Genomic DNA, 25,281 nt, shown 5'->3' on the forward strand with positions numbered 1-25,281 from the left:
TTTCAAAGCTTAGATTAAGGTGCAGCTCTGCTTTTCAATGGCAAGACCCTTGGAAGGTTCATACCGCCTAATGGTTGATCGCTTCTTTTTCAAAGCTTCATACCTTTGAACTTCAAAGGTATTCAATGGACAACTCGACCTCCAAGAAGAAAAAATGGATAATAAAAACAATAAAGATGAGACTTGATCTTCCAAGGTTTTGGTTTTTTTCAATTCCATATCATTTACTTCGCAAATCAAAAACCATTTTTTCAACGCAAGACTACAAGATGAGACAATGTTTACCTTACATTTGAGATCTGAGGTGATATTGGCTACATATACATTATGTATGCGGTCCAGGAGCAAAGCTAGAAATTTTTTCATGAGAGAGACAGAATTAAAGTTTTTAATTTTTAACTAGAATCAAAATATCATTTTTTAAAATTTTTATATAAACAAGCGAAATCTTTTAAGATTTACATATAATTTTTTTTTTTAAAAAAAAATTAAGATGAACCCAAAGTCTACACAGGCCATACCTTGACTTTGCCCGTGCGCAAATATGGTACTATTTGTTTAATCTGGAAGTGCCATATGAAAAGAATTCCGGTCAGCCTTAAATATCACACACTTCCTCATTTAAAATTATATAAGACCGGATCTTATACTGAAATTGATAATTTATTCAAATTTTTGAGAATCTCGAGATTAGATAAGATGAGGTAAACAGACATTACCTAAAGATTTGTGTGAGACAATTGGAGTTGAACAACTCCAATAGGAACAAGTCCAACTGCGACTTATGACCGTTAAGAAAACTTAAAGAAAAGATTACAAATGATCGCGTAACAAATGAGTAATTAACAATCAGCCGTCTGACTAACCTGATAACCACAAAAAGGCTCTCATCTTTTCCCGCAAATTCACAAAACAGGTGCCTTTATTTAAAAAATAGTTAATGCCTAAAACAACCCCACATTTTATATGTTAAACCAAATCCGAACTGCATTCTGAATTCTTAAGAACCGCTTTCATAATATATGGATATTCGTTATAGTGTATTTAGTTGAAACTGACTCTGAATTCGGATCCAATCTGTCCAGATGCTTGAAAAAATCTTTTGCAAGGTTTAAAATTATTTAGAACAAATAAAAAAAAAAACCCTCACAGAACCACTTCTAGTTAGGAATGTAATTCAGATTCAGTTATGAGACTAGATACAGAGTCCAAAATCCAATTAGTAATTGGATCGAGATTTTTGTCGAAATCATCTAAATAGATTTTAAATCAAATCGGTAATCCAACTCATTGTTAGGTGGATTTTTTTTTTTTATGCGCACACTAAAATTTCTTCCTTGGGGTTTTCACATAATTAATATTTCCCTTTCATCCCTAATTATTTGCGGCTGTCAAGCTTTGCATACTTATGTTGTTGTTTTTTTTTTTAAATACGACACATTTTTTTTAGTTACTTTAGCAAGGTTTTTCATCCACCTCATTTCATAGGGTACAAAGCTTACTTTCGATGTTTTAAAGTATCGTTTTTATCATGCTTCAACTTGCAACACATGATGTTATGTTGATGCCACACACCAAAAATTTATTAGTTAAAGAAAAAGGTTGATGACTATGGAAAAAAGATCAATGAACTTGAAAATTAATTATAAGATGAAAAAGTAGACGGTTAATGTCAACTCATTTATAAGGGGGATTTGAATATTTGATAAAAGATTAAAAAAAAAAATCCAACAACACACACATATATATATATAAAAGCTTTAAAAGGGTTTACCTTACATATAGTAAATGTAGTTGTCTGGATGGCTAACATTTAAATTTTGATTATAAAAAAATCATAAAACATCACTATAACGACCATAAATCATTGTGATATTATAAATAATGGCTAATACCAATTTAGTGATTATATTTGAACACGAGCCCGAGCTCGGTCAGCTCGAACTCGGCTCGACTAAGTAAGACACGAGCTCGACTCGGCTCGAGCTCGAATATAGCTCGACTATCCTAGCTCGAACTCGACTCGATAGTCACTTGTCGAGCTCGAGCTCGATTAAGCTCGATAAGCTCGTTTACAGTCATCCATACTTGTTGAGCTTGAGCTCGACCGTGAGCTCGACTAAGGCTCGAATACGTGAGCTCGATTAAGGCCCGACTAAGGCTCGAACCGGTTTTTTTAAAACCAGTATTTTAATGACGAGCCGAGTCGAGCTTTAACGAGTCCACTCGAGTGAACTTGAACTCGACTCGATTAGTTAAACGAGTCGGCTCGTGAACTCGAGCTCGACTCGTTTAACTAATGAAGCAGCTCGAACTCGCTTATGAGTCAAGCTTAAACGAGTCGACTCGTTGTACACCCCTATTAGTGACTGTTATTCAACGACACATTTTAAAATTTTAATCACTAAATCAGTATTATCATGGTTAATAGTGTAGTAATAGTTTATGGTGTCTTTAATTAGTGTTACCGACCCACATGTGTGTGTGAGTGAAAGCAGAGATGATTAAGGTTAGTCAGCCACCTAACTAATACTATTCATGTAAAGGATGATTGAAAGAAAATGTACTAATCAATATTAAACAACGAAAATACCTGTCATTTTTTTATTGTTTTTCTCTTAATTAAATAAAAGAAAGATAGGCCCCCTTTGAGTGAAATTTTCAATCTATACTTTTGACTTACTCTGCACTTCCATGTTTACTTGATATGAACGCCATTGTTGCCGCCGCTGTAGCACGAATTCCGGCGGCGCGTAGCTTCAAAGGGATGAATGTGCTTAATTTATCGGCTACAGAGTTGAGGATCGAGAGTCAACGGGATGAAGGTTGCATCTTTGTGTACGTCCACGAGACGCCTAATAATAACAAGCAGTCTTCACGCGTTAGTTTGACATTATCTGTAGACAGTGCAGCCCACCATCGCCATTTCCAAAAGAAGAAGCCTCTCTCCATCCTTCTGACTTTGGCTTCTCTCCTTCAAAGAGAAGAGACCTTCTATCGATAAATTCAGGCTCGTCACCACTTCCGCCGCAGCCGCCGCCATTACCACCATCACCGGCACTATGAGTTCGACGATGGGAAGGTTGAAGCCGAAAATGAAGCCCCTCTTGCGTCTCCTCGTGCTGCTTTGCCTCGAGGTGTCGCTCAGATTAGAAGGAGCGGCAGCAGCAGAGGCGGAGGCACTGCTCAAGTGGAAAGCCACCCTCAAAACGAGAGCCCTCGACGACTCATGGTCTCCTCTCAACTCCACAAACAAGCCTTGCAATTGGTTTGGAATCTCCTGCAACAACAATGGAAGCGTCGTGGAGATGAACATCCAAAACGTGAGCCTTGGAGGTACACTGGACTCCTTCGACTTCTTGTCGCTCCCCAACCTTGAGGTGCTCATTCTCACCTCTGACTATCTGTATGGCCAGATTCCTGCGGGGATCGGCCACCTCCCCAAGCTCACCACCCTCGATCTCTCCTCAAACGGATTCTCCGGCCACCTGCCACCTGCTCTGGCCAACCTCACTGAGATCGCTGTTCTGCGACTAAGTAAAAATATGCTGACAGGGGAGCCTGAACCAAGGCTCTTCACCAAGTTGGTACATCTCACTGAGCTTGCACTGGACGGTAACAACCTCACTGGTGTGATTCCATCCGAAATCGGACGTCTGTCAAGACTCGAGTTGTTAACTCTGTCGGAAAATGGATTCACTGGCTCGATTCCAGGTGAGATCGGCAACCTGACTAGCTTGTCTGTATTGTTCATGAATAACAACCAGCTCACTGGTACACTGCCTTCTACTCTGGGGTACTTGTTCAAGCTCTCTGCACTGGATATTTCTCAGAACAAAATTGCTGGGGTAATTCCTGCTGAGATTTGTAACGTGACTAGCTTAACCTTATTAGATTTATCAAGGAACCGCCTTACAGGATCAATCCCCTCCGCAATAGGGAAGCTCGATACACTCACTTCATTGTTCTTGTATGGCAACTTCCTCACAGGCCCCATTCCATCTTCTGTGGGAAACATGGCAGAGCTCACTATGATTGGATTATTCCAAAACCGGCTCTGGGGATCGATACCATCGGAGATAGGGAAGCTTAAGAGGCTCACTAATTTGTACCTCTTCAGCAACTTCCTCTCGGGGTCGATTCCTTCATCCATAGGAGATCTGCATAGTCTTGAGGATCTGAACTTCTCGAGCAACAACCTCACAGGTGGGATCCCGCCAGAGGTAGGAAACTTAACTAACCTGACCATTATGTCATTGCATCAGAATTCTCTCGTAGGTCCTATCCCGGCTAGCATTGGCAACCTGCACAAACTTCAGTTTCTGGCCCTTTCTTCCAATCAACTTTCTGGTCCCATCCCTCATGAGATAGGAAGCATGAGGAACCTCTCTGTTCTATCACTCTTTACCAACAGTTTCTCAGGCCCAATTCCTCCCGTGATCACCAGCCTAACCGAACTCACGGTCTTGCTCCTCCAAGGGAACAAGCTTACTGGCTCAATCCCTTCAGAGATAGGGAGGCTTGTGAACCTCAATAGACTCCTTCTTTCTTACAATCAATTTAGTGGCGTGATCCCATCAAGTCTCTGGAGCCTGACACAACTCAATGATTTGCAGATCGATGGAAACATGTTTTCTGGTCCCATTTCACCAATGATAGCAGACTTGAGAAACCTGAACATTCTGAATATGGGTGAGAATGACTTCTCGGGCCCCATTCCATCGAGCATCGGAAACCTGACTGAGCTGCAAGTCTTAGGCCTCTATACCAACCAACTTTCAGGTCCCATACCACACCAGCTGGGGAGATTAGCCAATTTGACAATAATAAATATCGGAGGAAATTATCTGACTGGAGAAATACCTCCATCACTAGCGAACCTCACCAAGCTTACTGTTCTTGGACTGTGGAGGAATAGACTAGTTGGTCGGATTCCTGCTGAGCTTGCCAGTATGGTTAACTTACAAATGCTAAGCTTGTATTCGAACACCCTCTTCGGAATAATCCCCAAGTCGTTAGGAAACCTGACAAATCTTCAGCTCCTTGATCTCAGCCAAAACAGAATTTCAGGGCCAATTCCACCCGAGTTGGGGAATTTGGTGAACCTGAGAAATCTTACCCTCGCCATGAATGATCTCAGTGGACCGATTCCTCCCACTTTGGGAAAATTACATATGCTGGTGGACCTTACTCTTTTCGACAATCATCTCTCTGGATTTGTCCCCACACAGATAGAGGATTTGACAAGTCTAGTCGTGCTTCAGCTAGCAAATAATAGCTTGTCCGGATCAATCCCATCACAAATTTGCAAAGGGGGGACACTTGCTTTCTTCAGTGCCTACGGGAACCGTTTCACTGGGACCATACCAGAAGGCCTGAAAAACTGTCCAAGTTTATACTCGGCAGCATTACAAAATAACCAACTGATTGGGAACATATCAGACGCCTTTGGACTGACTCCAAATCTGCAGTATTTGTACCTAAATCGAAACAAGTTCTCTGGAGAACTCTCGCCGAATTGGAGAGAATGCTGCACCAAACTGATTTACCTGGACCTTAGCCACAATCAAATAAGTGGCCGAATTCCATCATCCATCAGTGCTGCAGAGAATCTGCAGGACCTAAGACTATCCGTCACTTTTTTGACTGGCGAAATTCCAGCAGAGATTGGCGAGCTGAGGAATCTTTTCAAGTTGAATCTAAGTCACAATCAGTTGTCTGGTTCACTACCACAAGAATTTGGAAAGTTGGTCGAACTACAGTCACTTGATCTGTCAAACAATAATCTTAGTGGGAAGCTACCAAAACAACTTGGGGACTGCACGAACTTGCAGTTCTTGAAGCTGAGCAACAACTATTTCAATGGAAGCATCCCTCCTCAGATTGGGAATCTGGTTTTACTGCAGAGTTTGCTGGATCTCAGCTGGAACTTTCTCACAGGCCCCATACCACCCGAACTTGGAAAGCTGACATCCTTGGAAAATCTCAATCTCTCCCACAACAAACTCTTCGGACAAATTCCTTCTTCTTTGGAAGGAATGGTGAGCCTAACTAGTGTCAATTTATCGTACAACAATCTTGCGGGTCCGCTGCCAAATAGTAAAGCCTTTAACGAAGCTCCATGGGATGCGTTTGTGGGGAACATTGGCTTATGTGGTAGTAAGCAGGGCTTGCGTCCTTGCAATTCCACAACCAGACACAGGGGCAGTCACCAAAAAGTGATCATACTAAGTGTAGCTTTATCTGGAGGGCTATTAATCTTTGCCATCCTCATAGTAAGCATCACTGCCTACCAAAAATTGGAGAAAGGTGATAGACAAATTTCAATCATAGAGGCATCGCAGCATGGAAATTTGTTTTCCATATGGAACTTTGACGGAAAGCTCGTCTATGAAGATATCATTGAAGCAACAGAAAATTTTGATGACAAATACTGCATTGGCAGAGGTGGATATGGCAGTGTTTATAGAGCAGAGCTGCCAACAGGACAAACTGTGGCTGTTAAGAAACTAATCCAATCAGAAGAAGATGCACTAGTTGATCGTCGAACCTTCATCAACGAAATCAGCACTCTGACAGAAATACGCCACCGTAACATTGTCAAGCTTTATGGATTCTGTTCACACTCGCAATGCATGTTCTTGGTATATGAATACATGGACAAAGGAAGCTTGGCAGACATGCTGAAGAGTCATGAAGGGGCTGTAGAACTGCACTGGGCAAGAAGGGTGAACATCATTTCAGGCGTTGCCCGTGCTTTGGCCTACATGCATCATGGCCGCGAATCACCTATTGTTCATCGTGACATCTCTAGCAATAATGTTCTGCTTGATTCAAATTTTGAAGCTTGTCTCTCCGACTTCGGCACCGCAAGGTTGTTGCAGCCAAACTCATCCAACAGGACTATGCCTGCAGGAACTTATGGCTACATAGCACCAGGTAAAACCGTAAAAGCCAGATACAAAACTTTGAGAGCAGGAAGAAATCGTTATATTCAATTGATCTCTCTCTTTCTCTCTTTCTTTCTCTTTTAACTGGATATAACCATTAAACTGTAGAGCTAGCCTATATCATGCAAGTGACGGAGAAATGCGACGTATACAGCTTCGGCGTACTTGCTTTGGAAGTCGTAAAGGGAACCCATCCGGGAGAACTCTTATCATCCTTATCGACCCAGCGAGGATCATCTTTATTGCTGAAAGACATGCTTGATCGCCGTCTTCCGGTTCCAGAAAACAGCAATGCAATAGATATTGTCTCAGTCGTGAGATGTGCACTCCTCTGTATATGCTCCGACCCGAAGATGAGACCCACAATGGAGGATGTAAGCCATTGGTTATCTATTAGGCGTTTATCTCCCGTCCAGAAGAATTTTGACACGATTTCCTTTGGTTCTCTTACCAATCTTGTGAAGGAGGAAATTTGATCAACAAGATTGGGACTGATGAAGGAATTAGTGTGGCTTTCCTGCTCTGTGAACATGATTGATTTGACCGAGAAATGTTTTCTGCTGTCATAACCCGATGACGGAGCCAACCATTCCCATGCTTTAGTGATTGTGGCGCAAAAGTTGATGAAAAGGTTGCTCATGTTCGACTTCAATCCCAGCATCATTTTCTGTTATCAACGTCAAGACCGCGCTACTCTTGGAAGGAATTGACGCCAAGAAGATGGGTTGGGTTCAATTGATCTTGCAGTTTTGGTCCACCATTTTTTTTTTCTATCAAGCCAATCGTGATTAAGATGGAAAGATCTTGCATACTGCTAGGAGCCAGACATGTTTGGTTGATCTTTTCAGTATAAAAAGCTGGATTTCTAACTGCCCATTTTAAGTTCCTACTCATCATGCTGTCATCTGCTCATCTGCATCTGGGAACAAATTTCCTAATTATTATTAGCATTTGAGAATTAAAATGATGGTTAGACTTGGTTGGGAGCCCGTTAGATCTCACATCTAAATGTGAATATTGCAAACGGCACAATCAAAGTTGTGAATAAATGGCTGTTCTCAACAGAAACGGAACTTGGACAAAAGTTGGCTACAGGAATATAAATAATTCAGAGAGGACCAAAACAAATCGAAATCGAACGCTTCGTGTGCATAATAATGTGCTTCTTGCCTCTGTGATACGTGAAATCAAAAGAAATTGAATTCCCCTCAACAAATTAAAATGTTAAATGAGGACAGTATTCGGAACATGGCACATGATGCTCCTGCTGCTATTCGTGGCTTCAAATACATTCATGGATTTCTCACTGGCGGCGTCACCTGGTGTCTACGCCCTTCCGCAGAGCGCTGCGCTTTATTAAGAATCAAACCGACCACTTGATCTTTTCATAAAGGGACATTCTTATTTAGAGGCCTGTCTTTTCCCATTTTCGCTGACAACTATCAAATAGGAGCTTACTTTTGTTGCTGTCGCTTACTTCTGGTTGGAGTATCAATAAGTTGAAAGAAATGACAGTGATGTCAACTTCAAAGGACAACAATTGAAGGCATCATATATCGTCTTCCAGTCAAGGTCGTCACTAACAACATGTTGAAGGGGATCTGACCATTTTACCGTTGGTCCTTATTTTTCATGTATTTAGCATACAATGACTTAACTTCTGCACATATATTTTTATGTTATTAAAGAAAGGATCCCCAAGGTTCCATTGGAAACTTCTATTTGGTAGTTTTCAGCGAAGCCGGAGCTTGTACCATAAAAATCGGGAATGAGAGGCAGCTTGTAAATACGAACCCAAATAAATTATATAGTCAATCAATGACCCGTTGCAAAGAATACAGATCTATTTAGGAAAGCCAGAGGAGGTTAGATAGAAATCTGGAGCTTTATGTCAATCCGTTGCAAAAATTATAGCCCTATAATATTAAACTGAGGTTCAGATTCTAGTGTCATAATTGTCAGAATAAGTCGGTACTACTAATTCATGAAACTGAAAGTCGCTAGCCCCAAGGGATTCCTGAGGCCGAGGGTAGAGCGTGGTAAGAAGAAAATGTAAATAAGTGTCAAGTTGAAGACGTGAATCAAGTGTCAACCTTGTTAGTCTGTTCTCCAAGCTTTCCCATAATACTGTCCACGGCGGCTCAACCAGCTAAAAAAAAAAAAGATGCTAAAAAGCCTCTGGTCACATTATACCAACGGGCTTCATTGGAAATTATACCTATGGGTTGTCAGATGGAGAAGAAACAATATTCAGATCGGTTAGAATTGTTGATACCAAAGTTCCTGCAGGATGCATGACAAAATATATTCAGAACAGGACATTGACAAAGCAAGTCCAGCCCTAACATCTCACCTAACATGATGGAGAAGCTCCTCACTGCAACTGTTCAAAAGCTGAAAGTATTGCAGCTCAACAAATTGACAGTAACCTTTCAATAAATATTTTAATCGACGATACAGATATTTTGCATGCCTTGGAATTTATATATTGATCCTTAGAATGAAGCGCAGAACAAAAACCACAAAAAAACTTTGCAAAAAACGACAGAGCACAGGAGAGGAAAGTGCTTTAAAGCTTCAGACCATGTACAAAGTATTAACGTCCAGACTTCCAAGAAAAAAGCAAAAAAATTCTTGCACTATCAAACAACCGGAAAAAGAAAAAAATACAGTCAAGTATGTATTTCCCCAACTTTGGCAGATACTTTCATAGCTTGCTAGCAATACCTCCAAATTAGTTACTTTACGAGAATACCATATGGACTTCACCATGGTATGATCCATCACTTCCAAACACGTACTCTTCATAGATGAGGCCTCTAACGGGCCTAGTATCTTCTTCATCATCACTTTCAATACACCCATACTTGAAGTCCTTAAGATGTGAAGCCTTATCAAGTATCTCATCATCAATTTTAACATGAGAACAGTTGCTGATATCTAGGTATTCCAAAGCTCTGCATTCATTTAAAAGAGTCAATAGACCATTATTAGTTAATGAAGAAAAGCTCAAATTGAGCACTCTCAAATTTCGAAGCTCCGAAGCCACAGCGAATACTTCTTCTTCTGATATCAGTCCCCTTGTTCTAAGCTGAACAAGATTTTCACAACATTTACCCATCTCTGAGATTGTCTCTTTGCAAAGCAGTGGAGGAGTAATCAAGTTAATGACCTCAAGTTCCTTCCAGTTACAGAGCGCCTTGCAGAAGGCTCCTTTAGAAATATCACACCGGCCCTGAAAATCAAGGCTTTTAAGCCGAGGACAACTGCACACAAAGTCAAATAAGCTTAAGTTAATTTGTGGTCGTAGTTTCATTCTAAATTGTAAGTATAGTACTGACCATGTTCAATTTTCTAAGAGAACATTCTTCAGCTTCTGAGATGTGAATTCTATCAATATTTATGTCAACAGTCAACATTTTTGGAATAACTGTTCTATCAAATTGTAACTAGTCAGAGTTAAAGACAGTTCAGTCTTTTATAATCTTTCATGCACTGAAATTATATAAAGAGTTTGTCAGTTAGCTGAGCTGAACAACATACCAATTGTATCATTCCTTCTTCCTCTTTTTCCAAAGACAGAGTAATAACAGAAAAGGGCCATAACAGAATTGAAAAAATACTTTTTTTCATCAGAAAGATGCTTAAATTTGGTTTTTGAGTCTTCAGTGCATGGTTATGGAGAGTTTCTTATGGCTCAGGATGAACAATGGTGGCATCCTTAACACATGCAAGTTATTTATACCAAGCATTCTTCTTATGGCTAGATCCAATCTCTTGGTCCCTGTGGAAAAAGAGGCCCTTGGAAGCTGTAAATGGCCAGAACTCACTGAGCCACTGTAGGTAGGTGTATTCTAGGTCTGGATAATCCATATGCTAAGATGCAAACAAACATGATCCCTTCAAGAGGGTCTTTGACCTATTTGGAGAGGGAAGGTTCTTAAGATTTGTTTTGGCCAATTTTCTGACGGTAGACACCAGATTTGATTTTTCAATATTTTGAGGATACTTTGGTCCTGTTGAACACATCAGTGCACCCTATGATGGTCATGTTTTATTCAAATTTTAAAGATCTCATTAATTGGTTTTAGCAAAATACTTGCTCACTTATATCTTATCTTTTTCTATTGATTCTGATCAAAGTTGTAAATTGACTCGTATCAAAGACCTTAAAAGATTATGTACAGGCGATACCATCACTCTGTATCGGCCTGTATCAGCCTTAAACAAATGATTTAAGAGTCTAAATTATATATATAATATTAGTTTTATTGCTTTATCAACCCATAATGATATCGGCCAATTTCTGAAAGGGGCTATCAGCCCCCATGTTGCATAAGCTAGGTGTCATTACGATATGTATCAGCTGACACATCTGATATTGATAAAATTGGTTTTGGTTGAAAGGGTCTGTGTACTTCATGGATGTTGTGGGAGTTGTGAAATGACTTGGTCGGCATAAGGATTTGGCCAATCAGGTGTTTTGAGGAAGTAATGAATGAGGTGATCAATTCAAGTGGGAACCTTGATAACAAACAATAGTATATCACCTGGCTTGGGATTTAGGAGAGACTGCGCTGGGGTGTGCTTGAGCCATGGAAGGGGTGTGCAACATCCCACGTAAGATTCTCTGTCTGAGACAAGGCATTTTCCATATTCTAAAACTTTTTCTTCCACCTCCCAAGGTGCAACAGGAAAACATGACTGGTTGACACAATAACATATTTGATTTTCAGGATGTACTTTTTAGATAGAGTGCCTCAAAGTTACTTTTTGAGATACTCGATCCACCCCATCAAGAGCACTCTGAAGGCAGGAAGCTGCGAGTATTCACAAATGGAGTCAAAGATTGGCAAGTCCGTTAACAACAAGAGAAAGCAATGACTACCTTTTTGCATTTCTCGTGCATAACAGTTCAAGTGAGTTTATGTGAGGGTTGGTGGACTGCAGATAATATGCAACCCAACTCTATGAAAGTTGTTTTTGAAGGAAGGAGAATGAGAGGATCCCTAAAATGGTACCAAGCATAAAGTAAAGGTACATCACGAAGACTAACAATGAAAAGGTTTGATCGGCACAACCATTTCAGTTTACCATAATTTCTGCAACTAACCTGGTCAAGTTTGAGGAGCCCGAATAGGGTCGTTGCTCACGTACCAGGCATTCAAGGTTATCCATTTGTAGAGGACTTGAGAGAATTTGGACAAGGAAAGTAAATATTGGGATTTTTATTTAGATACCATGTATCTGAGATATGTATTTGATATCTAAGGTTCTAAAGTGTGTTCTGAAGATCCCAAATCATTCAAAGGTGAAGATAACAAATCAACAACAGAGACAGAATGACTCTCAGACCTATTTCAGGTAGATCATAATCCGAAGAACAAAAAGATATCAAAATCCCATATTGCATCCAAGCACAAGAAAACACTACAAATGTGCAGTAAAATATTTCCTTGGTAAGCATTCTTTGAGAGGTTGGTTAATTGTCTGAGGCAAAGAATTTGGGAGCACTAGGATCATCTTTTGGCCTAGAAATTGCATGGGCCAGCTGTTCTAACGGCTCAAATGTGCTGCAACCCTTCATAATATAACATAGGCTTGCAAAAAGAGCACCAGTGAAAGTGAAGTGAAAATTTTAAGCACCACCAAACAAAATCATTCAGCCTGTCAGAAGCCACTTTAATAGTAGACAACTTGTTGGAAGCCTCATATACCAAACAACCTCACAACCAGATTATAAGTGTGTACTAGTTTGTACATTACAAATGGAAGTATGCATATGTAGTATAAGTATTACTAGTATCATGTTGTCGCTTCTTGAACTAGAGGAGCAACGTAACTCAACCGCCAATTATTAAACTACATTAGAACAGGAATGTTTTAGTCTTTTTTGAGATCTTCTCGCATAGTAACGTAATAAGTGGCTCCAAGTTTTGATTTCTTTTTGTATACTAGCCTAGATAAGCAATTCCGAAAATCTGAATAATGACTATAAAATGAGACTAGTACACTCCACCCTTAGTGCATATACTCTTCCATCTTGACCACACTACATGGTCATGTTCCCGGACGTTACATGTTTTTAGATTTTATAGTGCTTTCTGAAGGACTGCTTTCGCTTCTAAGTTCTAAACCATATCCATCCTCAAGCAAACGGGTGAAGTAAGAGGATTACACGTTGAAAGAACTGAAAGCAGCTGTGGATCGACAAGGATTAAGATGGATCAAAGTAGAGCCAAAACAACAGAGTATGTATCGGCTACCAAGCAATCGGACTCGCGAACAACAAAAAGAAACAAGATACAGAAGCTAAAACTCGATGGGAAAACCAATGCGTCGCCGTTCCCCCCATATATAGTTAAAGTTTAAACCAATCATTGGGGATTTTTTATTCAAGGGAGAAAAAACAAAATATTGATAAATGGATCAGCATAACTTAACATTCAAAGCGGTGATTTCTGGCCACCTGCTCCCGCTAACCTAATCCCGCCTAAAACCGAAGAACCAAAACAATTTTATGCCAATAGCAAGACCCCAGTTCCCCCACAAATTGTCACGCCCTTCGTCCAATTTCATATAATTAGCAAACCAAAGAAAACGAAAAAACTTATAGTAGTGCTAGAACATAAAAGATCGTCGATGAACGCCGATGGCTTAATCGCACCTACATACCGTTGGGAGACATAGAGTAGGGTTCTGTCGGTGACGTCGCGCCTGGGGAAGACAATGGACCTCAGATTGTCGCCGGTCTTGTCAACCACGTATCTGAGCAGCTTGGAGAAGTCGAGCACGATCCGCTCCGCGGGCTGGGAGAAGTACCTACGGAAAAGACGCTCCCAGGACCGGAAGTTCAGGGACCTCCAGCAGAGTGGGTGCTTGGACGCCTCCCTCCACGAGCGGCAGACGAACGGCACACCAAGCAGCAAGTCCTCGAGATCGATCTTCTGGAAGATGACGATCAGGATGTCCTCGTCCATCTCGTCCCACTTCCTCTTCTCACTCTCGTCCTCCTCGTCCTCGTCCACCTCATCGTCCTCCGTCCAGTTCAGCTGGAAAACGTGTCCCCTCGAGCTCGGGCTGGGGTCCAGGGGTGGTCGAAAGACGACACCACCGTCCCTCTTCGCGCTCCCCTCGTCCTCGTCCTCCTCGTCTTCCTCCGCACGTTTCATCTGCAACCAGAAACCCTCCGGAGTTAGGGTTAGGGTTTTGCGGACAGGAACGCACGTAGACGAAAGAAGGTGAGAGATCTTAACGAGACGAAGGAGACGAGGGATTTCTCTGCACTTTTGGATTTGGGCTTTTCCTTTTTCTCGTTTTACCATCGTCTACTTTCTGCAAGTGGGCTTCCATGGCACGGTGAGTCGGTGACGGTGAGAGGTGGGAACCGTCCATCGGAAATTACCGACTTCTACTCTGAAAACTCAATAAGGACGTCCATCTCCTTTCTGGGGGATCCCTACGAAATTCTTTCGTTCTTAAGAAGATGGAACAGAATCGGAGCAGAGACCACGTGAAACTTATTATTTCTGCATTTCGAGTTCGTCGTATATCTCTCTTTTTTCACTTTATTTTGAAGGGATCTTCTTACGGTTTATGTGTTTCTACATCATTTACAAGCACTTGAACGGTTTTTCTCTTTTCAGGGCAAAATAAAAAACTTCTTCGGCTTAAATTCGGTTCTAAAATTCAAGTTTGTGGGGTGTTTAATCGTCTGGAATGTTGATTGAACAATGAAAATTTTAGAACTATAATTCCTCTTCAAATTGAAATGGCAACAAAGTTTCAGGTTTTAGTTTACTGATTCCAAAAACAAAATATCAACGATTGTTTAATAATTTAAATTTTGAAAAAATAAGCATTTTGATTCTAAAATTTAATGATTCTAGTATATAAAATGCCATCTAAATGAATCGGTTGAGGTATAAATCATGAGATATTCCGCAGATCGAGTAAAACTGGAGGCCGCCACTCTTCTCTTCATCCCTCTCGAGGTGACACTCCACTTATATTCCAACTTTTGCATTGTTAATATAGCATAGAAAATTGACCCCATGGCAGTTCTAAATGAAAACTCGACTAATCCTTATTACGTCCATTGTATCAACCTCCTAAAGATTTAGTGACGATACCTTTTGACTCCTCTTTCTTGTTCTTCTTTCTTCTTTCTTCTTCCACTTCTCCTAAAAATTTAGGTTCAATTCACAAACTTAATCGCTTCAGAGTTTTGAGTTTGACAGCAATTTTACTTTTACTTCAGTTCTCGTATATTCTCAGAAGAAATGGATATACTAAGTTGTGTTTGATGGCCTCGGATTTTAAATCCGACGATAAAAATGTGTGTTTTAAGAAGCCCTCAGTTTGTTAAAACTGAAGATCTTAATAGCATATATTTAAAACTCACGTTACAAGTTCAAAATTATGGATTTAAAGTTGGATAATGGGGAGATCCAATCTTAAATCCATAAAACTGCAGATCTCAAATCTGCAATGGAACAAACACAACCTTAATATAAAGTGAAGTTCGGTACCAACTAATATTGGATCCAGTAATGGAAGGCTTGAAATAATAAGTGTTAACTATTGTAAAGTGTCTGATATGAAGTTCCTTTTCGGTGAAAAATAAACTAGTTGTCACTTTCTTCATAAAAAATTTGCAACTTTACACGTAACATCTCTGCAAGGATCGTATCAATTAAATTAATTATGCACATAATAGCTTGGATGATCAGCAAATTGGAAACAAAAAAAAGCACCGGAAGGACGTGCTAAGTGCTAACATAAAAATAAAATCAATAATTTTAAAACAATCCTGTGGGGGCAGTAAGAGTCGTCCGGCCAACCGCTTCACCAAGTCAGTACTCAGTAGGGTGCAAATTTTCTTGTGCGTGGAAAAGATCTCCCTGATTTCCCTTTTTGTTCCTTTTTTTTTTTTTTCTCTTAGGGCACGTTTGGTCGCCTGGAATTTCACTATAGACACGGAATCAAAATTCAGATTTCTGATCTTCATATCTAACTATTTCCAAAATTCTCGTTCCACCTGAAGGGATGCGATGAGAATTCCAAAAACAATTATCTGACCTTTGCTTGCGCCTCACTTCATCTTTTTGAGCGAGCGACGGCCTCTGCACAGAGAGCAACACCGAAGAGAAAAAATGGCCGTCCATGGAAAGGACTGCGATGGACTCTTCCTCTCTCTCTCTCTCTCTCTCTCTCTATATATATATATATATATACAAGTTTTAACAAAGACACAGAGAGCTTCCTTTGCCCTTTGTGTTGAGGCAGAGGGTTTCAAACTCTCAGCTTCGATGCAGAGGTTGTACGTGAAACCATCTGCATCGACACGGAGGCCTTCCTCTGCCTCCACTTCGACGGGGGGAGAGAGAGAGAGAGAGACAAGTACCTGGAACGAACTGACCACCGGAAACTCCAGCAAATGTTCAGCGAAGCATGACGAGCAACCCACGATCGGCGGCCGATGGAGAGCAGAAGAGAGGTGTCGAGTGAACGAGAGAAGAAGACGGTGCAAATGAAATCCTCTACATGAACCGCACCTACTCTTCATGTGAAATTTCCCTTTCGACCCAACAGTTTACACGACAAGGCGTTTTATAACAAAATCACCTCTACGCTCCCATAATTTTGAAAATATTTCAAAACACTTCTTAGTTTCCAAACATTCTGATTTTTATCCTTCAATGCCTACCAAACAAGTGATCTCGTTTTGAGAAATCCAAATCCAAATCTGGCAAACATGATCAGGATTTTACGCTTTATTAACAAAAACATACTTATATAGAAATTTAAAAAAAAAACTTTTTTTTTAAATAATGACAAAAACAGCAGTTAACTGAATTTTTTATTAAGTTTGAGGACCTCACTTTGTAAAGAGTGGGGTTCACGTGGGCTGGAAATTTCCAGGAAACAAACCAATCCTCACTCCCATGGTGTAAAGTTTGCCACCTTACTTGAGTGGGCCAAAAATGGAAACTTATTTTTTTTTCAAATATAAAATCAAAATTAATGTTTAAATGCCAACTAAAAATTTAAAAATATAAATTGCTCACAAATTTGATTCGAATACTAAAATATGCAAAAAGAAAGAGCACAAGACGTTCACTCAATTACGAGAAGACAGATGGAGTAGACAATGTTGTGAGAACTGAGAAGCCATATGGCCCCTTGTTTTGCTTTATTTGCGAATCTGAAGAACATTGTATTCTTAAACTTTTATAGAACGAATAGTTTGAAAATATTTTTTTGTTATTTTAAGAAATATAATGTAATTTTTGTTAATATTTATTTAAGAAAAATTGCTTTTATTGAAAAACAAACTCTAAGGTTTTGACACATAATTCAACTCGGGAGTCTTACTTGCCATCTTTTAAATATATTGCTTTATGGGTTTATTGCAGCGAGTAGGTGATACGACTCGATACGAATGTTGTCAAAATCAGCATGATTCGGCCAATATACGATTCAATTCAAGGGTGCCATATGTTAGTTCTTACCTTGTTTAATGTTTTAAGATTTTTCTTATATCGTTAACTAATATTATATATCGAAGTGCATAGTAGAATGCGAATATGGAAGTGTATAAAAATGGAGAAATCCAATATTTATATGGAGATTTAAAGTCGAGAGAGTTAAACTGATTTGAAACATTTGCAAATACTCTGATTTGCGTATGGAATTTTCAGAGTTTCTTTTTGAACAAATGATTTTCAATATTTTGCGTCCACAGATGTAACCATCTCGCTACAGTGGGAGATCATAAAATATTATTTTTAAAATTTTTATATAAGACAAGTGAAATTTTTTAAAATTTACATGTAATTTAAAAAAAAGGGAAGAGGGAGAGGTTCAGGGGACCCCTCTGCCCCTGCACAGACGCGATAGGAACATGAAACTGCCATGTCATTTGCAGTGGACCTCACATTATGAGCATTAGTGATATGCTTTTGGCGGCTCCCAACCTCTGCATTGGACGCTGACAGGAGGGTCTAAGATCACTGTGAAGTTTGAAGGACCATTTCTGCAGATAAACATACCTTTCTCTACGCACAAACCCCACAAGAGTGAGGGACAGGAAAGAGGGGACTTTCCTGGAAAGAACCATCACATAATTGCAAAATGACTTGAGGGAGAGATGTGGAAAGGAGACCTTCCTAGAAAGCGTCAGACATAATTGTGGAATTACTTTGAAGCAAGAAGCACGCTGCCATGGGCATCAAGCTTTGACGCTAAGGGTCGTGCAATTATTTCCATTGCCGGATCCACATGCTACAGACGCATGATGTTTCTGCATTTGAAATTACTCTGCAATTCCACGTAGCATAGGTGCACTTCCTTTGGTGCTGCTGCCATTTAATTCTTGTGGTGCCCAAAACAAAGAAGCTATTATTCTTGCAAATTGCAATTTACATGGCAACCTCTGCTCCGCGTTGGTATTGGAAAGCCCTTGAGTCTCAGAAAGAATCGGTCTGCAGTCGGCAAGATCTACTGACTCGGCATTTGGCAAAAGAACACTTTCAATAAGTGCAGCCCCGTTGATCAATTGAAGATACACCTGTATCATGCATCATTAAGCATTGTCAGGGAACTCATGGGAGAACCTATTCAGTAATAAAAAATGCCTGATACTTTACTAGTAGGGCTTATAAAGGTAACAAAGCCATATGATTGCAGTGATGTTACAACAGGACCCACCACTAGAGGTGGGAGCACCAGCACCATCATTTCAGTTGAAACCTATGGCCGTATGCTTGCCTCATCCACAGAGACAGCACTTTAGCTGAATCATCATGTGTTGAATAAGCGTTTGTGTGCATTCTTGTAGTCCAAGAATAAACATTATGCTTACATTATGTCCCAATGTGAAAGCTGACACTCCACGCACTCCATGAAGTCCACCAAGATAAATTTTGTTGCACCCAGACATGTCAAACCTAACTACCAAACTGCTTCAACCATGGCTTGCTTGCAAAAACACTCCCCTGCACTAATGGAGATACTGCTAAGTAGACTACAAAGGTATTTGTAATGCTTCCCATCTCTTCTTTACTCTTTCTATCACAATCTATGGCCTTTCTAGATGTGCTTTCAGTCAATGCCGAATCCTGAAATGTTAGCATCCAGTACTGAAATTCAAGAACAATGAAACACACAATCTCATCCATGATTTAAAGATTGTTTACAAACATTTTTTGAGATAAAATGTGATTTAACTGTTAATGTGGCCTTTGTTATTGTCCTTCATAGATCAGGTGGACACAGACAGATATAGATTGTTAAACATTTCATTTAAGTACTTTTCTCCTCAACTACATCCTGCTTCTTGGATATTAACTATATGGATGTTGTCTTTATCGATCAGCATGTTATAGACTTAGTCATCATGAGATTTTGTCATATCAGTGCATCTCCTATATCTGGACATTGTCATGAAGTCAGTAGACACAGAAAACCTGTGATAGTTTTCATTCCTTTGCATGATATGCACGCTCTGCCTTCATGAGCTTCATGAATCTCACATTTCGGTTTGATGTAGAAGTAATTTTAGCTCTGGTCCCCCATGACATGGATGAACCCACACAAGGCCGTGATTTATATAGTTCTTAAACTTTAATAACTTGTAGTATCATTCCAATAAAATAGCAAAAAATCAAAAGATGTTTATGCAATGCATATGGACAGTTTAGAAACACACCTGAATCTTGTTTATCCAAAGAGAAGAGAAATAAAAATGTCTGAAAGTTTTATTAGAATGATATTCAACTTCACTCTCTACTGTCACCTGTTAGCCTGTACAACTCCCAGCAATACAGTGCAGGAAACAGCTAGCCTTACAGCATAAGATGGACATTTCCTTGAAATATATTTTCTGACTATTTGTTATTTATGACAGCATTGATACAGCTTCGAAAATGGATCATCATTTATATGAATATGGAGCTGTCAAATATCATATTCAGGTACTTCAGTATTCAATGAAACAAGGCTTTCTTATCATATTCACATAATGAATTTCATATGGATGTGCACAAAACTTGCAAATGACAGTTTTTATTTCTGTACAGAGCATATTGTGATTACCATAACCTTACCCACATTAGTTAATTTAGCACTTCCTAGTCCCTTAACAGCTTACAGGCCTTGAATCCTTCAGTCATATAAGCAGCTTATATTTCATGCAGCAGTCCTGAAAAAGAATTTCTTAAATTCTACCATTCACTTCATAATTCATATAACAAAGTCATGTACTATCAGCAGCAAGCTAAAAGGTGAAAGCAGACTAAGATCAGCAGCAAGTTAAAAGGTGAAAGCAGACTAAGATCTTATCAACATAAAGGAAAACAAGAACCATAAGCACTAGAATCATCATTTATTCGAATTCAAGGGCAGAAGGTATGTCTCATGAGTGTGGGTAGAAGCATGAAAAAATTTAGAAAAGCCTACAGACGTATGGCACTAATGAATAGGATGACTATGTTCACTAATGATAATAGCACTTTAACTTTGAAAAGGTAATTTTACAGATAGCAACTTATGAACCATCAATTTGATCGACTGGAAGGTTCATTACCCCTGCAGATAGTCTTCCTATTTATTTAGTCCACATATTTCATGAACTATATATATATATATATATTATTTACTGCATTAATAAAAAATTATCATGAAAACTTCATAGCTAAAAAATTTTAAGAGGAAGAAAGACAAGGAATATGTGACCAAATTTTGGCACCAACATCGATTACCACATTGAATGAACACTCTTTTCCAATGTGAAAGTTACATAGTGCCTATTTTTCTTTGTGAAGGGGTATTTCCATGGGTTTGCATTGGTATCGTGTTCATACTGTCGTATTGAATGATCCTGGTTGCTTGCTTTCTATCCATATATTGCATACAGCGCTATTTTCTGGTTGGGCTGTCATTATGGTTCTATATGAGTAAGCTGTTTTTGATCCCTCTGATCGCATTCTTGATCCAATGTGGCGACAAGGTATGTTCGTTATACCCTTTATGACTTGTTGAGGAATAACCAATTCATGGGTTGAAAGTGAACAAGTTTTGATGCCTAAAAAGTCCTGCACTGATGCTAGCCAGTGCAAGTAATATGAAAGGAACAAAGAATCTATATATTTTTGTTGGATTTATAAATGAAACTGCATATCACATGGCTTACTGATCTCTGTCTTTTGTAATATATGTAAGCAGGCATCAGGTCTGAACCCAAAGATAATTCAACTATCAATATCTGTTGCACCACTTTCTCCGTTTGTAAGGATTGCAAAAGACCTCTCAACTGATGTAATACGAGAAATAAGAGAACTGTGTGCAGATTTAGTGGAGATTGTTGAACCTACAGAAGAAGGATATCAACTCACACTGAGATTTGACTTCTCAAGGTTTCCAGCTAACAAAGGTCTGACACTAAATTTTAAGTATTCATTCCTATTGATTGTCCTTGTCAACAAGCATGTTACTGCTACCTTTAGGTGCATGCATAATCGCCCATCTTGATGAGTTGGTTAAAACACCAAGCAAAAAGTCAATCGGCCTACTCAAGAACATCAATGGAATATCATCAATGAACAGAACCAACCAAGCATGATGAATCATGATCCTTCCTGCCAATAGTATATCGATGATTCGATAGAGATCTCTTCCCAGAGAAGGGGGATAAAGCAGCTTATCATGATTCCTTTCTTGAAAGAAAAAAATTTTTTTTAAAAAAAAAAAGAAAGGAAAAGAAAAACAGAAGAAATGATGATATGTCCACATACACCAGCTTCCCGAGTAGACCAAAAAAAAGGCAACTTTATGAAATAGAGTATGACCACTATATTAAGTTCACTTTCTTTAGTCATTAACAGGAACATTCTCAATTAACGTCTATTCATTAGATAGCCAGCTGACAATTATTTTCCAACAAATTGACCCCATCAAGGTTGTTCAGTCTTGAGATTATTTGATCTCTACTGTTCAAGCTATGCAAAATAGTTGGAGAAGACAAACCTGAGAAAGACAGTGAAATGGAAAAAAAAAAAAAAAGAAATTGCAAAATATGCCTGTACTGAAAAGATTAAAAATTAAGAACCCTATACATAAATTTACAAACAGTAGGTAATTAAGCATCCAAGAGGATCTCCAGGCCTTTATGAAGGGCTATGTTAACCAAATTCATGCTTGTGCAATTCAAACCTAAAGTTAGGAATATTCCTTCTACTTTCTCTTTTGGGTCTTGTTGATTTTGTTTTGTTTTACCATTATGTTGTTCCTGTAGAAATGGAACACAGCTTAACAATGTCTCTGCCACTTGATCACCTTCAATCTTGCATTTTTTTCACATATTGTTTTATCTGAATTCTCAATATTTTCCCAATTCAGTTCATTCTTTGGTCTGCTTTCCTTGTTCTTAATCAGATTCAGAAGGATATCTTCAAAACCAATTTGGGCCAAAATAACCACCAGATTCTAAGCATTTAGACCTAGAAGCTGGGCCTGAAGAATTAACACTCTAAGTGGGACTCCACTTCAAACAGGACCCCGAACGGGCCATTTGGCATCAGGGCCACTCTGTGAATATCCCTGCTGCCAAACGACCCCGAACAAGCAGATTCATGGGACACTTACAAAGGGTCCCTGCTGCCAAACGACCCTTGAGATCTCATTTTTATCAGCATAAATATTATTTATATGCATAAGTACACAGTTTATGGAATTTCACCATCCTCATCTACACAAACTATACACGCATGGTAATAATGTCAAAAAAATGTAAACAAGAAAAAAAAACTATGTGGTCAAACAACATTTATATCCCTAACAGGGAATGCACTGTATCCATCATTCTGTTTTTCAGTTATTTTACTTGTTTCTTTCTTCACCATGCAACCCAGATATCCTCTCGCTGTCTCCCAATGAGTGACCTCCTAAAGTCATGTATATTTCATACTAATCAAGCCAGTCACTGGCCTTTTATCTGTTGGACTTTGTTGGCTTTTGCTAAGGTACTGTTCCAGAAAAATATTATTGCCTCCATAATACATTGCCAGAACATGTAAATCTTGGAGGATGTTATTATGGTGATACATCTTCAAGCTCTTTACTTTCTTTGTAAATTAATGAGCTTACCATGATATCCATTTTTGTTTGGTATCAGAGGAGAGCATGAAGCTGATCAAGAGCATTTCTTCACTGAGAACAACAATATTAGCATCACAACTTAGAGACATGCTGAGGAATGAAAAGAACCTAAAAGGAATATCCAGGCCGATCAAAATTGCCTACCATCCAAGAGAATACTTCTTCATTGTTAGACAGGTAAAAGTTCCTGTTGAACAGTTAATTTAGCTAGTTATACAGAATATGCATTCAGATGCACAAGAATAATTAGGAAGCTTGCCTACTTTAAAAACTAAAGGTGAATGTCCCTTGATAGGTCACAAGATGCCAAACTATTTAAACGATTGCAAAAATCAAGATAGTAGTTTTTAGTTGGTTAGGCACTCCCAATAGGTTCCTCTGGCAAAGTCGTCAAATAAGAGCATGATCTTGGTTGAATTGTTAACCTGCTCAAAAAAAAAAAAGATAACTATTTATTTGAGTAATAGAAAATCCTTTTACAAAATTTACCAGGTTATGCTTCTTTCTTTAAACACCAACCCATATAGGGACCCAACCATTGCCACCAGCATATTTCAACTACATCTTACTTAAAATTGACAACGTTTCATGAAAAGTATGAGTTGCTTTAGTCATGATGGCTTTTCCTTTACCAATTTACCAACAAAGAGACTTCATAATTCCAAAAGGATACCTCAATCACTTCAAATTCAAGGGAAATAGAGAGCTTAGACTTAAATGCATAAACACAAGTAACGTTATAGAACTTAATGGTATACTAGCATATCAACCTTATTTCACACATAAGGACGATGCTATGAGAGTTTCTGTTTCTGGCAGGCTGAGAAGACTACAGTGATATTTCCTATGCACTTCAAGGACGACCTAGATGTGGTTATTGCAACAGCTCTTTTCCAGGTACTGCAGAGTGAGGTAATTGATAATTGAAATCATCACATGTTGCTTCTCATTCAGCTTATCTTACAGGCAGTCATGGATATGAGATGCACCACAAATTGGAAGAAAGCACCCTTTTGCACATGGTCACCAATTCCTCCTAGAGAGCTAAGAGGAGAACATATCAAAGATTTGATCACAAATGGTGGATTTGTCTCATTTGGTACAGCTTAAATTTAGTCTCCTTGTTAAAAGTAGCATTAGGTCATAGAAAAATAAGCTGCAGAAGTTTCTATGCAATGATTTTTGTGATTACTAGACATTATATTCAAATTAAATGCAGAGATATTGCCATGTCACACGGAGAGAGAAAAAATAGACAAGACTATCTGGAGCTTGTTGAATTTCTGTGCCTATGTGAAACGTCATGTAAAGGTTGGTGGCTTTGTTAAAGCATAAAACAACGGCAAAACTTTAAAAGCACCTTCATATTGGATAAAGTAAAACACCTAATCATCTGTGCAGCACTCAAAAGGTTTCATAGGAAGACAGATGAATAGTCGTTTGGATTGCATGGTGAAGGTGATGAAATCGTTTAAATTTTGTCATTTCTGCTAAACACTGCACAGTAACTAAAGGCTTCTCTTGCCAGTTCAGGTATTGCAGTGTGCAAAAAATGTGGGAAAAGAACATAAACCCAATCGAGGTGAGAAAAACTTGAAAATTGGTGCATGTCAACAACTTAGACTTATGAAGGGAAGAGAACAAGGCTGCTAATAACAACTATCACCCACATTTTCAACACAGGTTGCAAGCAAATGAGGAATTTGATCAATATCTCAAAGTCGAAGAGAATCAAAAGAAGTTGCACTCTATTTAAAAGTAAGTTGAAGAAAAGACGAATGAGAATCAAAATTCATGGATTTGCTCAGTTGCGACGCCGCTGGATGAAGATAATGAAATTCACTTCCTCGAGAAAATTTGAGTAAGACAATTGTAAGAAAGAGAAATTTGAGAAGAAACATGTATGGCATATTCTTTTGCACAAGCAGCAACATTTCGGCATATAATTTATGCTAACATGAACAGCAAAACCAGCTACTGTCTGTGTGCGTTAAAAACTTAAAATGAATGTATCACAGTAGCTGCAATGTTGTTTGTACTTTGTCACATACAAATCTTAACCTACAATCAGAGATTGATGAACAGGAACATAAGACCGAAATAAGGTTAGTTGGTGAACCTATTATATATATATATATATTATCGGAAACTGACTGCAGAACTCGAGTCAGAC

The 25,281-nt window shown here is 39.0% G+C and overlaps 4 protein-coding genes and 1 long non-coding RNA gene across 7 annotated transcripts; 3 read left to right on the forward strand and 2 right to left on the reverse strand.

The window, feature by feature from the left end:
- The first annotated feature begins 2,952 nt into the window (after positions 1-2,952).
- LOC126410589 (probable leucine-rich repeat receptor-like protein kinase At1g35710) lies at positions 2,953-3,939 on the forward strand. Its single transcript, XM_050080727.1, has 2 exons — positions 2,953-3,848; positions 3,895-3,939. The coding sequence occupies exons 1-2, from the start codon at positions 3,063-3,065 to the stop codon at positions 3,937-3,939; spliced, it is 831 nt and encodes a 276-aa protein (XP_049936684.1). The 5' UTR covers positions 2,953-3,062.
- Positions 3,783-7,818, forward strand: LOC116265300 (MDIS1-interacting receptor like kinase 2-like). Its single transcript, XM_031645852.2, has 2 exons — positions 3,783-6,939; positions 7,059-7,818. The coding sequence occupies exons 1-2, from the start codon at positions 4,017-4,019 to the stop codon at positions 7,424-7,426; spliced, it is 3,291 nt and encodes a 1,096-aa protein (XP_031501712.2). The 5' UTR covers positions 3,783-4,016; the 3' UTR covers positions 7,427-7,818.
- A 1,686-nt stretch (positions 7,819-9,504) lies between these two features.
- LOC116265719 (F-box/LRR-repeat protein At3g48880-like) lies at positions 9,505-16,528 on the reverse strand. 2 transcript variants are annotated; one of them, XM_031646542.2, is made up of 3 exons: positions 16,357-16,528; positions 13,626-14,122; positions 9,505-10,216 (listed from the first exon to the last, which is right to left on the reverse strand). In XM_031646542.2, exons 1-3 carry the CDS (start codon positions 16,516-16,518, stop codon positions 9,694-9,696), a joined length of 1,182 nt encoding a protein of 393 aa, XP_031502402.1. In that variant the 5' UTR covers positions 16,519-16,528; the 3' UTR covers positions 9,505-9,693. The 2 variants fall into 2 exon arrangements, with proteins under 2 accessions (XP_031502402.1, XP_049936780.1); XM_050080823.1 differs by lacking the exon at positions 16,357-16,528 and adding an exon at positions 14,207-14,377.
- A 1,194-nt stretch (positions 16,529-17,722) lies between these two features.
- Positions 17,723-18,955, reverse strand: LOC126410606 (uncharacterized). Its single transcript, XR_007575005.1, has 2 exons — positions 18,817-18,955; positions 17,723-18,522 (listed from the first exon to the last, which is right to left on the reverse strand). It is a non-coding gene; the product is annotated as an uncharacterized LOC126410606 (long non-coding RNA).
- LOC116265654 (actin-related protein 2/3 complex subunit 2B-like) lies at positions 18,853-25,152 on the forward strand. 2 transcript variants are annotated; one of them, XM_050080861.1, is made up of 10 exons: positions 18,853-18,986; positions 19,861-19,927; positions 21,174-21,384; positions 23,125-23,285; positions 23,928-24,005; positions 24,075-24,207; positions 24,328-24,419; positions 24,510-24,566; positions 24,642-24,690; positions 24,792-25,152. In XM_050080861.1, exons 1-10 carry the CDS (start codon positions 18,856-18,858, stop codon positions 24,971-24,973), a joined length of 1,161 nt encoding a protein of 386 aa, XP_049936818.1. In that variant the 5' UTR covers positions 18,853-18,855; the 3' UTR covers positions 24,974-25,152. The 2 variants fall into 2 exon arrangements, with proteins under 2 accessions (XP_049936818.1, XP_031502278.1); XM_031646418.2 differs by having other exon boundaries at positions 21,177-21,384.
- The last annotated feature ends 129 nt before the right edge of the window (positions 25,153-25,281 follow it).

The sequence above is a fragment of the Nymphaea colorata genome, chromosome 12, assembly GCF_008831285.2.
Source record: "Nymphaea colorata isolate Beijing-Zhang1983 chromosome 12, ASM883128v2, whole genome shotgun sequence".
In the NCBI taxonomy this organism is placed as follows: Eukaryota; Viridiplantae; Streptophyta; class Magnoliopsida; order Nymphaeales; family Nymphaeaceae; genus Nymphaea; species Nymphaea colorata.

Bases quoted from the DNA above. Each gene is read 5' to 3' on its own strand.
- LOC126410589 (XM_050080727.1), top strand. From the start codon at position 3,063: ATGAGTTCGACGATGGGAAGGTTGAAGCCGAAAATGAAGCCCCTCTTG. The intron at 3,849-3,894 runs GTAATTCCTGCT...TAACCTTATTAG, and splicing joins CTCAGAACAAAATTGCTGGG to ATTTATCAAGGAACCGCCTT.
- LOC116265300 (XM_031645852.2), top strand. From the start codon at position 4,017: ATGGCAGAGCTCACTATGATTGGATTATTCCAAAACCGGCTCTGGGGA. The intron at 6,940-7,058 runs GTAAAACCGTAA...ATTAAACTGTAG, and splicing joins TTATGGCTACATAGCACCAG to AGCTAGCCTATATCATGCAA.
- LOC116265719 (XM_031646542.2), bottom strand. From the start codon at position 16,518: ATGAAGAGTAGGTGCGGTTCATGTAGAGGATTTCATTTGCACCGTCTT. The intron at 14,123-16,356 runs GTACTTGTCTCT...TTCTGGTTGCAG, and splicing joins CGGTGGTCAGTTCGTTCCAG to ATGAAACGTGCGGAGGAAGA. The intron at 10,217-13,625 runs GTATGTAGGTGC...CTTTGTGTGCAG, and splicing joins CTACTCTATGTCTCCCAACG to TTGTCCTCGGCTTAAAAGCC.
- LOC116265654 (XM_050080861.1), top strand. From the start codon at position 18,856: ATGAAGTCCACCAAGATAAATTTTGTTGCACCCAGACATGTCAAACCT. The intron at 21,385-23,124 runs GTCTGACACTAA...GTTTGGTATCAG, and splicing joins AAGGTTTCCAGCTAACAAAG to AGGAGAGCATGAAGCTGATC. The intron at 24,420-24,509 runs GTTGGTGGCTTT...TCATCTGTGCAG, and splicing joins ATGTGAAACGTCATGTAAAG to CACTCAAAAGGTTTCATAGG.